Source organism: Podarcis cretensis (genome assembly GCF_951804945.1).
Source record: "Podarcis cretensis genome assembly, chromosome: 1".
In the NCBI taxonomy this organism is placed as follows: domain Eukaryota; kingdom Metazoa; phylum Chordata; class Lepidosauria; order Squamata; family Lacertidae; genus Podarcis; species Podarcis cretensis.
In genome coordinates, this window is record NC_137170.1 from 134,282,606 (window position 1) to 134,300,099 (window position 17,494).

Here is a 17,494-nt window from a genome sequence, read left to right on the forward strand (position 1 = left end):
TTTCCAACTTCGATTTCTCCACCTGGAACCCTACCTTTTTATCATTTTTGAAAACTTCTTTAATCTGAGCATAATGTAACCAGTCTCGCACTTTATCCTTCATTTTCTCCAAACTCTGCAATTTCCAATTGTCTCCATCTTTTTCTAATATTTCCCAATATTTTGGCCATTTGGCCTCCATATTGGGTCTTTTTCAGGCCTTAGCTTCCAGAGGTGAAAGCCACCTCGGAGTTTTGTTTTCCAATAAGTCTTTGTATTTTGTCCAGACATTAAATACTGCTTTCCTGACAATATGGTTCTTAAAGACCTTATTGATCTTAACCTTATCATACCATAAGTATGCATGCCAACCAAAAGCGTTGTTAAAACCTTCCAGGTCCAGTACGTCAGTGTCTTCGAGAAGTAGCCAGTCTTTTAGCCAGCAGAAGGCTGCGGCTTCATAGTACAGTTTTAAGTCCGGCAGGGCAAAGCCCCCTCTTTCTTTCGCATCAGTTAATATCTTAAACTTAATTCTGGGCTTTTTGCCCTGCCAGACAAATTTAGATATATCTCTCTGCCACTTCCGGAAGCACTCCGTCTTGTCCACAATCTGCAATGTTTGAAACAAAAAAAACATCTTTGGCAATACATTCATCTTAACAGCAGCAATTCGGCCTAACAAAGAAAGCTTCAATTTTGTCCAACTATCCAAGTCTCTCTTAATTTCAGACCAACATTTTTCATAGTTATCCTTAAATAGACTCAGATTCTTTGCTGTTATATTTACCCCTAGGTACTTTACATTTTTAACCACAGTTAGTTCTGTTTCTCTCTGAAACCGTTCCGACTCTGTATCTGTCAGATTTTTCCCCAGCACCTTAGTTTTCTGTTTATTTAGTTTGAATCCCGCCACCCGACCAAAATCTTGAATCAGTTGTAATACTCTTTTTGTACTAGATTCTGGCTCCTGCAGGGTCAGAACCAGGTCATCTGCAAAGGCTTTAAGTTTATATTGTTTCGCTCCGACCTGAATCCCTTCCACCAACCGGTCCCCTCTAATCATATTCAAGAGCACCTCCAGAACCGATATAAATAACAAAGGGGAGATCGGGCAGCCTTGTCGTGTTCCTTTTTCAATTTTAAACTCTTCTGTAACCACATTATTTACTATCAATTTAGCCTTTTGTTCTGAATATATTGCATCAATCCCATTCTCAAAACCCCGACCCACTCCCATTTCTTTTAAATTTCCCTTCATAAATTTCCAAGAGATATTATCAAAGGCTTTCTCCGCATCTATGAAAATTAGCACTGCTTTAGTGTTTATGTCTGTTTGCAAAAGTTCCAAAATGTCAATAATGTTCCTTTAGCAAACATGTGTCTACCTGGGAGAAAGCCTGCCTGGTCTTTATGAATTACTTCATTTAAAACTTTTTTAAGTCTACTTGCCAGGACATCTGCAAATATTTTATAATCCACATTTAACAGGGAGATGGGACGGTAGTTCTTAAGTTGTGTCTTTTCAGCTTCCGATTTTGGTATCAATGTGATAAAAGCTTCCTTCCACGATTCCGGCGCCTTCTTCCCCTCCATAATTTCATTGCTGACCTCCATCAGTGGTTGTATCAAGTAGTCTTTTAGTATCTTATAATACTTGGAGGTTAGCCCATCTGGCCCTGGAGATTTGCCCAATTTCATGTTCTGAATGGCATTTTCAATCTCTTGACGTGTTATTTTACTGTTCAGGAGTACTCTATTTTCTTGTGACAGCTTTTTAAGTCCATTTTTCTCCAAAAATTGTTTAATCTCAACCTCATCCTGCGGCCCTTGAGTATATAATTTTTTAAAATATTTCTGAAAACACTTTCTAATCTCCTTGGGTTCTGAATGTTTCTTCCTTCAATTTCCAAATTTGTAACTGTATTTAATTTTTGTCTCTTCCTCAACTGCCAAGCTAGCAGTTTCCCACATTTATTTGCCGATTCAAAAGTTTTTTGTTTCATTAATTTAATCTTCCACTCTATTTCCTGGTTTATCAATTTGGAATATTGTACTTGATGGAGTTTGATTTCTCTCAAAATCGGCTGTGACTTCGGGTTTAATCTTAACTTCTTCTCTAATTCTTTTATTTTCTCCAAAATCTTATCTTTTCTGTCGTTTTGTATCCTCTTCCTTACAGCATTCTGTTGTATCAAGAACCCCCTCATCACAGCTTTACTTGCATCCCAAATAACTCTTTTTTCCACCGTAGTGTTCATATTTATCTCGAAGTACTCCTTCAATGCTTTCTGGGCCTTCTTAATAATCTCCTGGTCTCTGAACAGATTGTCATTCATCTTCCATCTAAAAGAGCCGGTTGGTAATAGTATCATGTCCATTTTCAATGCGTTGTGGTCGGAGCAGGTCTTTGGGCAGATTTCCACCTTTCTGACCTTGGGTGCCAGACCTCTAGTTATCCATATTTGGTCGGTTTTGTTTGTCTTTTTTATGTATTACAAAAGAAACAAACTATTTAATGAGCTGTCCTGGGAATGCTGACCAGTCATTGAAAGGCAGGACATAAATGTTTGAAATATAAAAATAAAACAAAAAGCCCAACACAATAAATTGAATGTGGTATTTAGGCTCAGAAGACTATGATTAAGCCTAGTTGTCACGAAAAAGGTGGTGTGAGCAGCATGTTCCTGGGCTTTATTGCTTTATAATTCAAGTGGTTCATTTATGTCCCCCCCCCCTTCTACCCTGAAGTAGCATAGTCGAGTGGGGGGCCATTTACACCATCATTTTGCTGTTTCCAAGAACTGGGCCTCATCTTCATAATCTTTAGCTCTTGAATGGGTTGCCTTGAATTGTAATGAGAGTGGCAGTTTCCACCCTGCGTGATACTCATTTGTTACTGCTCCCCAAAATCTGCATTTGTTTCTTAACAGTGAAGAACCTTAAAGCCAATTTTTTAAAAAGCCTGAAATGCTTATTCTGTGCACCCTCCATAATTAATAGAGCCTTACACAACTATGGAAAGAATATACTGTTTGGCCACTTATTCCTGCTCTGTTGATTGATGTAGAAATGTTCTTGATTTCGCAGGTGCTGGGAACTCAGTGCTGGAGACATAAAATGGATTTACCAAGCTCCAGTTTTAGTAGCGATTGGGGTAGGATTATTCATATGTATTTATTTTTAGTGAACATTGAAAATAGCCTCTGTCTATCCGTAATTGATGGAAGTAGTTCAGGGGTGATGTAAACAACCAGTACAAAGAAGAGATAGGGAGCCAAGCAATTTCTGCATCTTCCTATGATTCTTACTGACTAAGAGGGTTCAGTGCGGGGGGGGGGGGGGGAAGGATGACATCCCAACATCCCAGGGTCCTGATGAGGGAAGACTCATTGAAATCCTTACTTTTCTCCCTTGAGAAAGGTTTCTTTAAGTCATTGCTCTAGAAGTTACACGGGTGGTGGTGGGGAAAACAGGAAGAGATTTCTCCTGGTTCACTACACCGCCATGGCCAGCAAAAGCTTCATCTGCTTGGCAGGGGGTTGGACTCAGTGGCGTAGCGTGGGGGGTACAGGGGGGGCCGGCCGCACCGGGCGCAACATCTGGGGGTTAGGGTTAGGGGTAGGGTTAGGGGGCGCAAATCCACGGGTTAGGGGGCGCAAATTACTTGCCTTGCCCCGGGTGCTGACAACCCACGCTACGCCACTGGTTGGACTCGATGTTTCCTGCTTGGCAGGGGGTTGGACTCGATGGCCCTTGTGGTCTCTTCCAACTCTATGATTCTATGATTCTATGCTGATCTCTGCCCTGCTATGGTCAATAGCAATACTAACAAGGGCAATGGAAACAGGTTGGGCCAGCTTGAATGGCCGCTTGCTTGAGGCACTCTGTGGTCTGTTTTGGCAGGACTGAGCTGCAGGTCTATTAATATCTGATTGCAGGATATTTGTAGCTTGGATTATGTTGGCCCTGACCTGCCATTTGCTTTTAGGCTACAATCTGGACTTGCATCCTGGACATAGCTGTCAACCATCCCTTATTTGGTGGGACAGTCCCTTATCCCAGCGCTGTTTCCCGCTGCTGTCCCTTATTGGTGTCCCTTAAATTTCCCGGGTTTCAAAGGAAGCAGCTCCTCTCCCTCCCTCCCTGCCGGCCAGGGAGGAGGGAGGCTCCAGCTGTGTTGCTTGGCTGCGTTGCCCACCCAATAAGGAGTCTAAGAATGACTGGGGGGTGGAGCTTGCATGCCTTGTGCCGATCAAATCAGCCACGTTGCGTGGGGACTTGCCTTTGCTCAGCGCTTCCCAGCGAAGAGGTGACGGTGGTTTTCCTTGCTGCATCCCCTTTGCCGGGTTGCTGCGCTGTGGAAACCACCGCTTGAGGCTTCGTTTGGCTGCTGGTTGGGCTTTCTGCCTTTGGCTCGGAGGGGCTCAGAAGTTGAACATACCTGTGCTCGGAATCGGATGGATACGTCATTGACGGCCCACTCACCCTTGCCCAGGAAAAGGTCTGTCTGGAGCGGGGGCACATGGTGGGGGAAAAGGAAAGGAGCTGGTTGAGTACAATGGCGGATGGTGATCTCATGGGAGGGGGGGCTTTTGGATTTGTTTTGGAGGCTCCTTTGATTGACTGTTATGGGGGAAAGGAAAGGAGCTGTTTGACTAAAATCCCTTATTTTGGCTGCTGATCCCTTATTATTGAATTTCTGTGCTGTTCATTCCAGTTTTCCAGTTCACACATTAGCCCATGGGCATGATGGCAAGTCAAGGGAAGTGGGGTGGACTGCGAAGAAACTGGGGAAGGTTAAGTGCAGTAATGTCGGGAACTGGGCAGTTTGGAGCCTGGGCTTGTCAGCCTGGATTGTCTTAATGATGTAATCATCTCAACAGAAATGGAAACGAATGGAGAATCACGTCCTGGTCCTAAATTCCAGATGCCCTCAAAACCTTCCAGTTATCAGAGGCAGATTTAGGGCAGCACAGTTCCCCACACTGGGCGCCAAGCTGTTGGAGGGAGGTGCGCTGCAGGGCCACAGCTATGACTTAGTGCAGGTGTAAAATAGAAGGCATGGGGGGGGGCAAATTTTGACCTTGCACAGGGCACTGCTGCAGCTTGAAAGGCCAAAGTCTGCCCCTGCTGTTATAGAGGCAAGCAGTTGATATCTCTAAAGGGATAGTGGGAATAATAACACACACCTGTAAACTGTTTTACAGCTAAACTTTATTCTGTTCCTCAATACTGCACGGGCTCTGGTGACAAAAATTTGGGAGACAAATGCTGTTGGCTATGATGTAAGGAAGCAATACAGGTAAGCCTCTACTAAATTAAGTTGTGTCTTTGTTTTCTAGTTGCCCCCAGAGAGCTGAGGAACTGTCAGAATGTAATACTATTTCTGAATACATCAAGGGCTATAACATATTTCTTATGCTGAAAACATCCCCAGAGAAAATACTAGTTTTGCGAACTCCCCATATGAATAATTCACTTCTTCAATGTATATATTAATGTAACTTATATGCTAATTGATTTCATCATTCCCAGAGTCATCCAGCACTAAGAATGGCTCTCAAGCATCACTTATCATAATTTTAAATCAGATGCATATATATTTATATGAAGATTTTCAAGGATGAATTAGGAATATAATCAATATTTGTCAGCTGTTTACTTCTGATGTGAGGCAGATTTCAAGAAGGCTGAAAAAGGAGAGCTGTTCAAAAATTGACTAGAAGCATTTTAAAAATAGAATACTTCTCCACTCATCTTAAGCATCTCAACCCTCCCTGAGCATAAACTCCTTAATGTGAGTGTTATTCTGGGCTGAAGTATTCAGCTCTGACCTTTCTTGGAGAGGGAGGGAATAGCTTCTATAGATATCTGTCACTTTTAGAGGTGGCGAGCCTTTCTTTTAACTGATGAAAAAGGGATTTGCCAGAGGTTCAGGTGGTGGCTGAACTGCAACAAAAAGGCAGCCCTGCAGTGTCTGTAATTGAGAATGGCCCCATGGGAATGACACTGCCTTGTTCTATATCATGGGGGGCATTCTTGGTTGGTTGGTTGGTGTTTTCAAAGATGGCTGCCTACAATGGCTGGTAAGACTTAAAGGCCGAAGTTTGATTATAAGATGGTGGCCTTATTCAGGATGCCAGGATGCTCACATAGAAATCCAGCCTTAACTGAACCAGTATAGGTATAGTTACCATGTGCCTGACTAGAAGTGGGAAGACTTGGGTTCAAATCTTCACTCAGCCATGAGGCTCACTGGGGTGGCCTCAAACCATCTATCAGCCAAACCTCCCTTACAGGATTGGTGTGAGAGTAAAAGGGGAGGAAGAACCAGCTATGCTGCTTTGTTTATTGGAGGGAAGGTGGGATATAAATGGAAGAAAAGAAAGCGTATGTATCCTTCTGTTTTCTCGTTGAAGTAGCCAACTAATTGAGAGAGCCTACAATAACTGCAGAGACAGCTTCATCTGCAGTCCTATTAGTTCTTATTTGGAAGAGAGAGCCAAGCAGAATGTAGTTTTTCTGTACTGCGCTGTAATAAGCTGTTGGTGTCTCTGGGAATGTACTGAGTTATTTCAGACCTCTTCTTCATATTAAAGATGATTGTTGAGAAGCAGAAAGGAAAGCAGAAGGAGGCAGGGAGAAATCAGCTTTGTTTCTGCAGCACAAAAGAGAGATTTTTGTGCAAATGCATATGTATATATACCGTATGTATATATCAGTGCAATTTTTCTAGAAAGAGGTGCAGGAGCTCAGCACGAACATCTCCCTTGTTTTCTTATAAAGGCAATGGCACGCACCTGAGAGGTGCTGGAACTGAGTTCTGGTGAAAAAAAAGCCTTGCTCTTTGTGGGCGTGCTCTCTCAAGAACCAGTGAGTCAGTGAGTTTCTCTCAGCCTTCCCTGTGCACAGGCACCAGGAAGGAAAGATGATCGCTGTAGATCATCACGGCTTTGAGCTTCCAAGGATAGTGAGAGCCATTGTTGCTGATAGGATCTACAGGCGCCCAGTACTTATGTGAGAAAGTGAGGTAGGCCTCTGATCTCCAGAGCAGATAGAAGAATTGGTTCTAGGGACAGGGAACGTCTAAGGGGCTCTTGTCGGTTGTGCATAATGAATTCTCATGCCTGTGACATTGTCCCGTCTGGCTGTAAATATAAGCCAGACAGAAACACAAGGAACGAAAAAGAAGCCCAAGGGCACCAAGAAATCCTCCAGTTTTCACAGGCAATGAAATTTCAGGTCCTATGGTCCTTGGGCAATCGTACTGAATAAGATTGCATGTCTGCAATTCTGCTGAGAGTTAGGCTGATTATATCCTATTGTGCTCAAGGAGATTTAGGCAGCCTCAGGGATTGTAGGCTATGACACTTTTCTGTGCAGCATCTAGCACTTTGTTGGAATGACTGATGGTGATAACGGCAACAACTTCTCTTCCCTCTTCTAGAAAACTAGCCAAATCCACCTTGATCCTGGTCCTTGTCTTTGGTGTGCATTACTTTGTCTTTGTATGCCTGCCTCACACGTTCACTGGGCTGGGCTGGGAGATCCGGATGCACTGCGAACTCTTCTTCAACTCGTTCCAGGTGTGCTGATGTTGGTGCTTATAAGCCCTAACTGTTCACTTATGCTAACTGGAGAGGAGGTTGTGTCTGGGAGGCAGTAGATCCTTCACAGGCAGCTGAATGTGGCGAGAAGGTATTTGTCCAAGACTCTGGAACATGCAAGGGGACCTCTTGTACCTCCGAGGGCTGGAGAACTGGAACCATTTTGGGAGAGTGCCAAACTTAATTGGGACGTTTGTGCTTCTTTAAACCTAAATAGCGACTGCAGGAGGGGCTGAACAAGACTGGGACTGCAGTGGCGTAGCGTGGGGGGTGCAGGGGGAGCCGGCCGCACCGGGCACAACATCTGGGGGGGGGCGCGCTCGCCGCCTCCGGAGTCGCCGAAGAGCCTCGGGCACAGGCTGTACCAGAGCCCCATGTCTCGCGGAACCGACGAGCTGTGCACGCGTCCGGGCTGAAGGCGTCCGGCAGGCAGCGGCTCTCAGCGCTCGCCGCGGTCCCCGCGTGTCAGGCCGCGGAAGGCGCGCCAGGCAGCCCCTCCTCACAGCCCCGCCGCCGCCGCAGCTGCTGCTGCAGCTGCTGGGCCATGTTGCATTTTCCTCGCCTCTCTGCCCTCCTCCGGGCAAGCGGCATCATTTGGGCGGCAGCGCCAGCGGCAACTCACCTCAGATCACCTGACACGGACCCGCCACCGCCACCGTGGCTACCTTACCGTAAATACCCCAGCCCAGGCAGCAGCAAGAAGAAGCTGGCAGCGGCAGCAGGTTAGGGGTTAGGGGCGCAAATTACTTGCCTTGCCCCGGGTTAGGGGGTGCAAATTACTTGCCTTGCCCCGGGTTAGGGGGCGCAAATTACTTGCCTTGCCCCAGGTTAGGGGGTGCAAATTACTTGCCTTGCCCCAGGTTAGGGGGCGCAAATTACTTGCCTTGCCCCGGGTGCTGACAACCCACGCTACGCCGCTGTGGGACTGTGGGGAGAGAGCACCACCTCTCTTTCTTGCTGTGGTCCTGGTAAAAATTGCACTCCCCCCCCCCCAAAAAAATCTGCTATTTGCATTTGGAAATAGCTATTTCCCTTCTGATGCAAATAGCAGCTTGCAGAAAGATTTCTGCCAAGACGGTGTTGGCCTTTCCCACTCCCACAGTCCCACACCTGCTTAAGGCCTCCTTGCCTGCAGCTGCTATTTACGTCTGCATCTTTACCTTTAAAGAAAGATGCATTTTAATTGCATCCATGCAATTAATCTTGTGCCTAGGTTAACTTTAAGAGTTTGCATTTGCTGTGCTCTCCCCCTCTCTCCTTGCAGGGTGAGCTCAGTATCTTTTACTATGCAGAAGGCAGGTGTAAATACCAATGATTCCAGCGCTGATTTAGTGACTGGTCTTTCTTTCTCTCTCCATGCCTGCCCCATCATCAGCCCTTCCCAGTTTAGGCTGGCTTGGTGGCTTCCTTCAGAAATGTTTTAAAGTTTCCCATAAATCGCTCATTTGCCACCATTTTAAAACAAGAAGTGCTACCTGTTGTTTTGGGGGTTTTAATTGATATTTTATTGATTTTTCCCAATTATAAAACAATAAACTGATTTTAAAAAAGAAAAAGTGCTCCCCGTTGTAATAATGTTGCGCAAAACTGCTGCAGGAACTGGAGGAATATTTAGGCACCAGCCAATCAGTGCTGTGCAGAGCAGGGTTCTGCTGCAAACTCATGCAACCAGTTTTCACTGATTTTTTTTTTTTGGGGGGGGGGGGTTCTAGCTCCAGAGGTTGCTGGGCTTCAACTCCTGTCACCCTCACCCATTGGCCATGTTGGCTGGGGCAGATTCAAATAGGAGTCCAACAACCTCTGAAAGGCCACTGGGTCAGCACTTGTGCTGTAAATGCACCTTGAAATTTTTAACAGATGCAGAAGAAGGAAGACAAAATGAATATGAATCCAAACATTGCATCTTCTTTCTTCCTTCTCTTTGGCTCTCTGCTAAAGTGACACATGTTTAAAGCTATTATATAAACCCTGTGTTTGTTTCCTGTGTGTCTGGTTTTTTGTTTTTTTTTTGTAAAGTGCTGAAAGGGCCAGCCTTTGATCATCCAAATTCAGCTGCAGCTGTATGTGTGCATTTGCAGCAAAGATGCATAGTCCTTCAAAGTAGGTGCTGCAAAACTCTTCCGTTGTTTTCTTGTTTTCTTTGTGGATTGCCACAGGAAGGCCCTGTGAAGATCTACCCCTCTGATTCTGTTTGTCTCTTATAAAACCTGCTTCCTTTTCCCATCAGTCTGGGATTCTTTTGGTTTCTGGTGTTGGAGTGGCAACACCATGTAAAAATAGAGTAAGATCAATGCATTGCTTAAGTTTTTGTTTATTTAAGGCTCTTGCATACCTCTTTTCATGCGGCACACACATCATAATATATTTGATGTGCATGGCATGACTCAAAGAATCCTGGGAACTGTGGTATGCTAAGGATGCTGGGAATTGCTCCCCCAACCTCCCCAGCCCCCAGCCCATTTCTGGAGGCACAGAGGGAGGAGAGGTGGGAAAGCAGAAGTCCTTGACTAGGGCTTCCGCTGATGGGATAATAATAATAATAATAATAATAATAATAATAATAATAATTTATTATTTATACCGCACCCATCTGGCTGGGTTTCCCCAGCCACTCTGGGCGGCTTCCAATAAAACACTAAAATACAATAACCTATTAAACATTAAAAGCTTCCCTAAACACGGCTGCCTTCAGATGTCTTCTAAAAGTTTGGTAGTTACTTTTCTCTTTGACATCTGGTGGGAGGCGTTCCACAGGGCGGGCGCCACTACCGAGAAGGCCCTCTGCCTGGTTCCCTGTAACTTGGCTTCTCGCAGGGAGGGAACCGCCAGAAGGCCCTCAGCGCTGGACCTCAGTGTCCGGGTAGAACAATGGAGGTGGAGACGCTCCTTCAGGTATACTGGACCGAGGCCATTTAGGGCTTTAAAGGTCATCACCAACACTTTGAATTGTGCTTGAAAACGTACTGGGAGCCAGTGTAGTTCTTTTAAGACCAGTGTTATGTGGTCTCGGCGGCCGCTCCCAGTCACCAGTCTAGCTGCCGCATTCTGGATTAGTTGTAGTTTCTGGGTCACCTTCAAACGTAGCCCCACATAGAGTGCATTGTAGTAGTCCAAGCGAGAAATAACTAGATCATGCACCACTCTGGCGAGACAGTCTGCGGGCAGGTAGGGTCTCAGCCTGCATACCAGATGGAGCTGATAAACAGCTGCCCTGCAATTGACTCCTGCCCCATGCGTTTTAAATGCGCGGTCCAAATGCAGCCTCAGGTGAAACTCACAAAGCAGATCACTTGAGATGATTACAACAATAAGCATCAAGTTTTATTTAAAGTTACAATATAATAGAAGAGATGACTTGTTTGTATTTCCTGTGTTCCTGTATAGTTGTTGAATGAATAGCAGAAATCTGCAGTCAGCGTTGGCAATTTGAAAATTCTCCCACAATCTGTTTCGATAAATAGAATTGAATGCAGCAGAAAGATCAATGGGAGCTGCATAAAGTTTCTTCTTCTTTGTGTATTTCCTTACAATATGGTTCAGAGTGAAACATTGATCAGTCCTTTGAACCCCGCTTGTTCTACATGACTAACGTTGCCATTTTGCATCCAGTCAGTTAATTGTTGAAGGAAATACTGTGCATATAGTTTGGAGAAGTCTAACCAGCTAAATGGCCAATAGTTTTGTGGCTCCTTCCTGTTCCCTTTCTTACAAATCACTAAAATTACTTTCATTGTCCACCCAGAGGGCATTTAGCCCCTCGTTCACAAATTTCAGTTCAGCTGCATCCATGTGAAATTCTTGCTTCAAAGTGGAGATGGTGAAATGACTGGTATTCTGTAATTGTTCTTTATTCTCCTGCAGGGTTTCTTTGTCTCCATCCTCTATTGCTACTGTAATGGAGAGGTAAGTCACTGGATGAACTGGGACAGGTGGCCTTCCTAGCTGTGAAATGGGGTGGCCATGGCCTAGTCAGCAGGTGCATTGGGGACAGTGAACGAGATTTTAAGAAGTTGCTACCTGTTCCAAGCCACACACACACACACACACACACACACACACACACACACACATTTTTAATAAAGCAGATGTTTAGGTATAAAGAAACACATAATTATGTATGTGTGATTGAAATGACCTGTAAAGTATGAGAGAAAGCCTGTGCGTGTGGCTTTGGATCCCAGCTTCTATTTATAATTTCGATTTCTCTTCTTACAAAATGCTTCCAATGAGATTGCATTGGTTTTACTTCTAGAGTATGGCACCCTTGGGTTCTGTCTAAGAAAGTGCAGTTTGTTAAAAGGACTCTCTCCAGCCATATCCCAACACAAGGTGGAGGCAGGAGAGAAAGCTTGTTTCCATTAGAAATGAGTGATAGGACCTCATTTGTAATTTACCACTCTTGTTGCACCTCATTAGTTGGTTTAATTAACTCACTGCCCTCTGGGCATTATTCTTCAGGTTTGCTAAGGGTGGGAAAGAAGGAGAGACAGAGAGATTTGAGTAATGACCATGACATATAAACACCTGAATAACCTTTTCTCTCTCAAATAGTTCTCACAAAGCGCAGCGCAATAATTAAATTTCATGTTTTTAGGTCATTGTTTTGTGCAGTGACTGGAACTAATATTTGATGTAGATTCCAGATAAGATCTCTCTATTTTTAAAAATGTTTCTAGACCTCATGGTGTTAGAAATAAGAGCTAAATAAATAAATAACCAGCTCTTGTTGTTTCAGCAGAGCTTCTGTGTCAGGTGAGGCTCTCTGTCCTTCTGTTGCATAGTTTTTTAAATATACTGTATATACCTCCAAAACATATATCATTGTGCTCTCCTACCCACTCACCACAGCTTCCACTTGCCCCTTAATGATTCTGCTGAAGAGTAGGCATGGCTCCAAGTTTAATTTGGCAGTCCAAGCAAATATTAACTGAATGAATGTTTCATTTTATTATTACTAACACAACTGGACGTAGTTGCAGTTGTTATGGTGAGCTGTATGTTTGTTCCTATATTCAAAATTATTTTTTAAAGAAGAAGAAGACGACAACGACGACATTGGCCTAACACTCTTCCTTTGTTTTTTGATCCGGCCATTTCCTTCCCCTCTAGGTGCAGGCTGAGATCAAGAAGACCTGGGCTAGGTGGAACCTGGCTGTGGACTGGGAGAGGATGGCTCCTTGTGGGAGCTATCGCTATGGTTCTGTCCACACAAACATGACGCACAGCACCAGCAGCCAGTCTCAGATGGCGGCCAGTTCCCGCATGGTAGTGATTTCCACCAGGGCTGGAAAAAACGTCACCTGGCAGAACGACACCCAGATAACTTTGCCCGGGTATGTTAGGAGCAACTCAGAACAGGACTGTGTGCACCGGTGGACTCATGAAGAGGCTGAAAAAGAGAAAGAGGAGGAGGAGGAGAAAAAGCTGGATGCTTTTTCTCTCAAGGAGCCCTTTATGCTTCAGGGCCATTGCACAGGCTCCCTTAATGAGGAGGTGACGGAGAGCAGGGCTGAAGTAGAGGCAGCACTTTAGCAAGCCAGAGAGGCATGAAAGAGAGGCCGGGAATTAAAAATAATAATGGGCAGGCCCGTCTTCTCCTACCCAAGTAACTAAGCTCTGCATCAGAGCCCGCCATCTTGGCTCATCTTCATCAAAAGCTTCCTCAGACACAGCTCATGTCAGGTGCTGACCCAGATCTGTGTAGTCCACTGTCATCGACGGGCTCTTCGCTGTCTCAGGCCGAAGCTTCTCTCAGAGCTGCAACCAGGGCTTCCTCACCATAGAGAGCATGGGGTTTTCTGCATGCAAAGCACATCTTCTACCGAGCTCTTGATGACCCAGGAGCCTCACAAGCATTTCTGCACTGCATGATGTCCCTGTGTTAGCAGGCGGTTTTCCCTGCCTTAAAAACATCAGGGGCACCAGTGAAGTCAAAATTCAGTGGAGTTTAGGCAGAAGAGAATTATTTTGATTAATGGAAGCTTCACACAACATTCACACATGCAAACTTATATATGAAGTCCAAATAATACAAAATCACAGCCATCATACCTATCCCCACTAATGAGGCCAGAAGTCCTTGCCTATCAGATATGTTGCAGCAAAGCCAAACTCATGTTCACATCCCTTCCAAGATGTAATAAATGTCACCACTGAGTCAAAGATGTGTGCGACCATAACGTTCCCCCATGTGCATTTCCTCTCATGGTTATGAATTTGGTTGATCTCCCCACCCTCTCAAATGTTTGTTTATTTGTGATAATTGTAGGCTGCCTTTTAGGGCACTTGGCCTCACATGGCAGATTCCATGAAAAGGAAAATACAATACACAAGTCAAAAATACAAACAACATATCAACCACCATTAAAACAATAACATATAGTAAGCATGAAAGATGACCACAGCTTTACAAATTACAATATCAGACCAGCATAATATCATTAAATCTACTTACAGATAGGTAGCCGTGTTGGTCTGCCATAGTCAAAACAAAATAAAAAAATTCCTTCCAGTAGCACCTTAAAGACCAACTAAGTTAGTTCTTGGTATGAGCTTTCGTGTGCATGCACACTTCTTCAGATACACTGAAACAGAAGTCACCAGACCCTTCTATATAGTGAGAAGGTGGGGAGGGGTATTACTCAGAAGGGTGGTGGGATTGGGTGATTGGCAGATAGCTGTGATGAGCCTGTTGACGACTGTTGTAAGACCTATTGCAGTCGTTTAGAGTCGTCAACAGGCTCATATTGAGAGTCCTGCTGGATCTGTCCAAAGGCCCAAATTCTCCTGTTCTTCTAGTGGCTGACCAGGTGCCTATTGGAGTCTGCAAGCAGCATTTTCTCCATTTTGTTGCCGAGCAACTGGTATTTGGAGACCACTGCCTGCAGTCTGGGAGGTAATACACAGCCTTCATGGCTAGCAGCTGTCGATAGCCTTATGCACTGTTAACTTTTCATGGTGAATGCCATAGCTTGTGTGCCGTGTGGAAGGGAAAAAAACCATTTGGCCTCTGCATCTCCCATTATTCAACCACACTGAGGAATTTGCCTTTCCTTTCTTTTTTACAATTTTTTTAATTGATTTTGGCAGTTTACATTTGTGTTCAAATCATAATCATAAAGGATTCCCTGATTCGTTGGACTTTCCTCTGCCCCTCCGTGGGTCCCATTGACATTCCTTTTTCAACTGCATCTTATAAGATTCTCCATTTTCTTAAAATTCCCCATTTCCCCATAGTTTTTGTTACATTACAAGTATTGTTATAGTCCTGACAAAGTTTTTAGTTGCTTACAGTGTTCTCCAAGGTAACTTTAAATTTTTTCCCATTCCTTATTAAAATTTCTGTCTTCTTGATTTCTGATCTTCCCGGTCATTTTTGCCATTTCGGTGTAATCCATCATTTTTACCAGCCATTCATCTCTGGACGGAACTTTGTCTTCTTTCCATCTCTGAGCCAAAAGTATCCACACTGCTGTTATCACATACTTAAATAGTCTTTTTTGCTCCTTTGGTTTTTCAGCACCAAAAACGCCCAATAGAAAAGCTTCTGGTTTTCCCACAAAGGTTATTTTAAACATTTTTTCAACTCATTATATATCATTTCCCATGCCCGCTACATATGGTGGAACGTGCCTGGAATTTTCCACAGCTGCCACAGTTCAACATTTTTCTTGTCTTATCCACCACTTGTCCTATCCTGGGACGACCCCTTGCCTTCAGAGCAGGTGCTTCAGCCTAGAACTACAGCCCAGAATAGCCAGTCAGAACACAGAAACCAACCTTGTAGCAAGCCTGACGGTTGATTCATCTAGCATCACCTTTCCAGGGTTTCAGACAGGAGTTTGTCCCAGGCCTATTTGGAGATGTCAGGACTTGATTAAGGAGCTTTATGCATGCAGGACGTTTGCTTTTTCCACTGAGCTACAGTCCTCATACTAAGAACAAAGTACAAAGCTTTTCTTGGAAAAGTCTGATGAGGATTCGACTTTGATCTGCAGTGGAGAAACTTGAAAATACATTATCTCTCTCCCTTGGCTCATTTTTAAAATGTTATTTAAAATTTAAAAAATGTGAAAGCATCAGCTTGGGAAAAAAGAGGCAAAAGAAAAGTGTAAAAGACCACAGTTCATCAGATAAAATACACATAAGACAACAGCTACTGGAGGGAAAACAACATTGTTGAAAAAGCAGAACGTAAATGATAGGGAAATACAAGCTTGGACTCACATTGTTAGGGGTGTTTTTGTAAAACGTTAGTGGAAATGAACTGCCCAGATTTTAGTAATTTTATGTCTAATTGATTTCTGTGAGGGAGGCATGTGCTTGAGCATGAAACTAGACCTTTGGCAGCAGGCCCAGGTCTTGGAACCTGTGGTTCCATCAAACACTTGAGAAGAGTGAAGGTTGTGATTTGGAGAAGAAAGGCAGCAGTCAAGACAGGGAGTGCTTAACCCAATTGCCTCCTGCTAATTCTCCCTTTCAGCAATGACAAACCTAGACAGCATCTTAAAAAGCAGAGACATCACCTTGTCAACAAAGGTCCGTATAGTTAAAGCTATGGGTTTCCCAGTAGTGATGTATGGAAGTGATAGCTGGACCATAAAGAAGGCTGATCGCCAAAGAATTGATGCTTTTGAATTATGGTGCTGGAGAAGACTCTTGAGAGTCCCATGGACTGCAAGAAGATCAAACCTATCCATTCTGAAGGAAATCAGCACTGAGTGCTCACTGGAAGGACAGATCCTGAAGCTGAGGCTCCAATACTTTGGCCACCTCATGAGAAGAGAAGACTCCCGGGAAAAGACCCTGATGCTGGGAAAGATGGAGGGCACAAGGAGAAGGGGACGGCAGAGGACGAGATGGTGGGACAGTGTTCTCGAAGCTACCGGCATGAGTTTGACCAAACTGCGGGAGGCAGTGGAAGACAGGAGTGCCTGGTGCTCTGGTCCATGGGGTCACGAAGAGTCGGACACGACTAAACAACAACAACAAATTTCTCCCTTTCATCTCTCTCACCTGGTAGCTTTTTTCCTAGCTGGGTTCCCAAATATATGGTTGGTTCACTTCAGGAAAAAGTACAGGGAAGATGCTAAGACCCTTTTCCCTGCCAGCCACGTCTCCAGTCTGTTGCCAAGGTTCCACCCAAACTCAAAATGCTTCATTGTGACAACACTGGACATAATCCAGGAAAAATGTTTGCTTTCTATTGTCTGACTAAGCTTTGTTTGCTTATTGATTTGTTAATATGTGTGTGGGTTTATAAATTGGTGCCGCCTGTGTTTTCAGCAGGTGTTTGCCTACTCAAATACACGAGAATTAATGTTAATTGATGTTAGCAGCTATACTGAAGTTGATAAACCTATTTAACTGTGTAAATATTGTGAAGTGGTGCACAAGATCTATTAAATTTTGTTTTGTTTTGTTTTTAAGTTCTGTCTGCTTTGCTTTAAAAAAAATCATTGGAGGGAAAGATATTGGGTTTTATCCAGCATAAAGGTAAAGGTAAAGAGACCCCTGACCATTAGGCCCAGTCATGACCAACTCTGGGGTTGCAGAGCTCATCTTGCTTTATTGGCTGAGGGAGCCGGCGTACAGCTTCCGGGTCATGTGGCCAGCATGACTAAGCCGCTTCTGGCGAACCAGAGCAGCACATGGAAACGCCATTTACCTTCCCTCCGGAGCGGTACCTATTTATCTACTTGCACTTTGACGTTCTTTCGAACTGCTAGGTTGGCAGGAGCAGGGACCGAGCAACGGGAGCTCACCCCGTCGCAGGGATTCGAACTGCCGGCCTTCTGATCGGCAAGTCCTAGGCTCTGTGGTTTAACCCACAGTGCCACCCTGTATCCAGCATAGCACCAAGTTAAAGTCACTTGGTGTTATACTTCTTGCACAAGAGATAGTGCAAG

The 17,494-nt window shown here is 44.4% G+C and overlaps 1 protein-coding gene across 3 annotated transcripts in view; it reads left to right on the forward strand.

The window, feature by feature from the left end:
- Positions 1 to 13,730, forward strand: part of PTH2R (parathyroid hormone 2 receptor) — a 40,955-nt gene extending 27,225 nt beyond the window's left edge. For all 3 annotated transcript variants that reach the window (XM_079979359.1, XM_079979360.1, XM_079979361.1), the window contains 5 exons: positions 3,067 to 3,133; positions 5,187 to 5,281; positions 7,427 to 7,565; positions 11,448 to 11,489; positions 12,696 to 13,730. In XM_079979359.1, the coding sequence (XP_079835485.1) occupies positions 3,067 to 3,133; positions 5,187 to 5,281; positions 7,427 to 7,565; positions 11,448 to 11,489; positions 12,696 to 13,118 (766 nt within the window). In that variant the 3' untranslated portion in view covers positions 13,119 to 13,730. The remainder of the gene's footprint in view (positions 1 to 3,066; positions 3,134 to 5,186; positions 5,282 to 7,426; positions 7,566 to 11,447; positions 11,490 to 12,695) is intronic.
- The last annotated feature ends 3,764 nt before the right edge of the window (positions 13,731 to 17,494 follow it).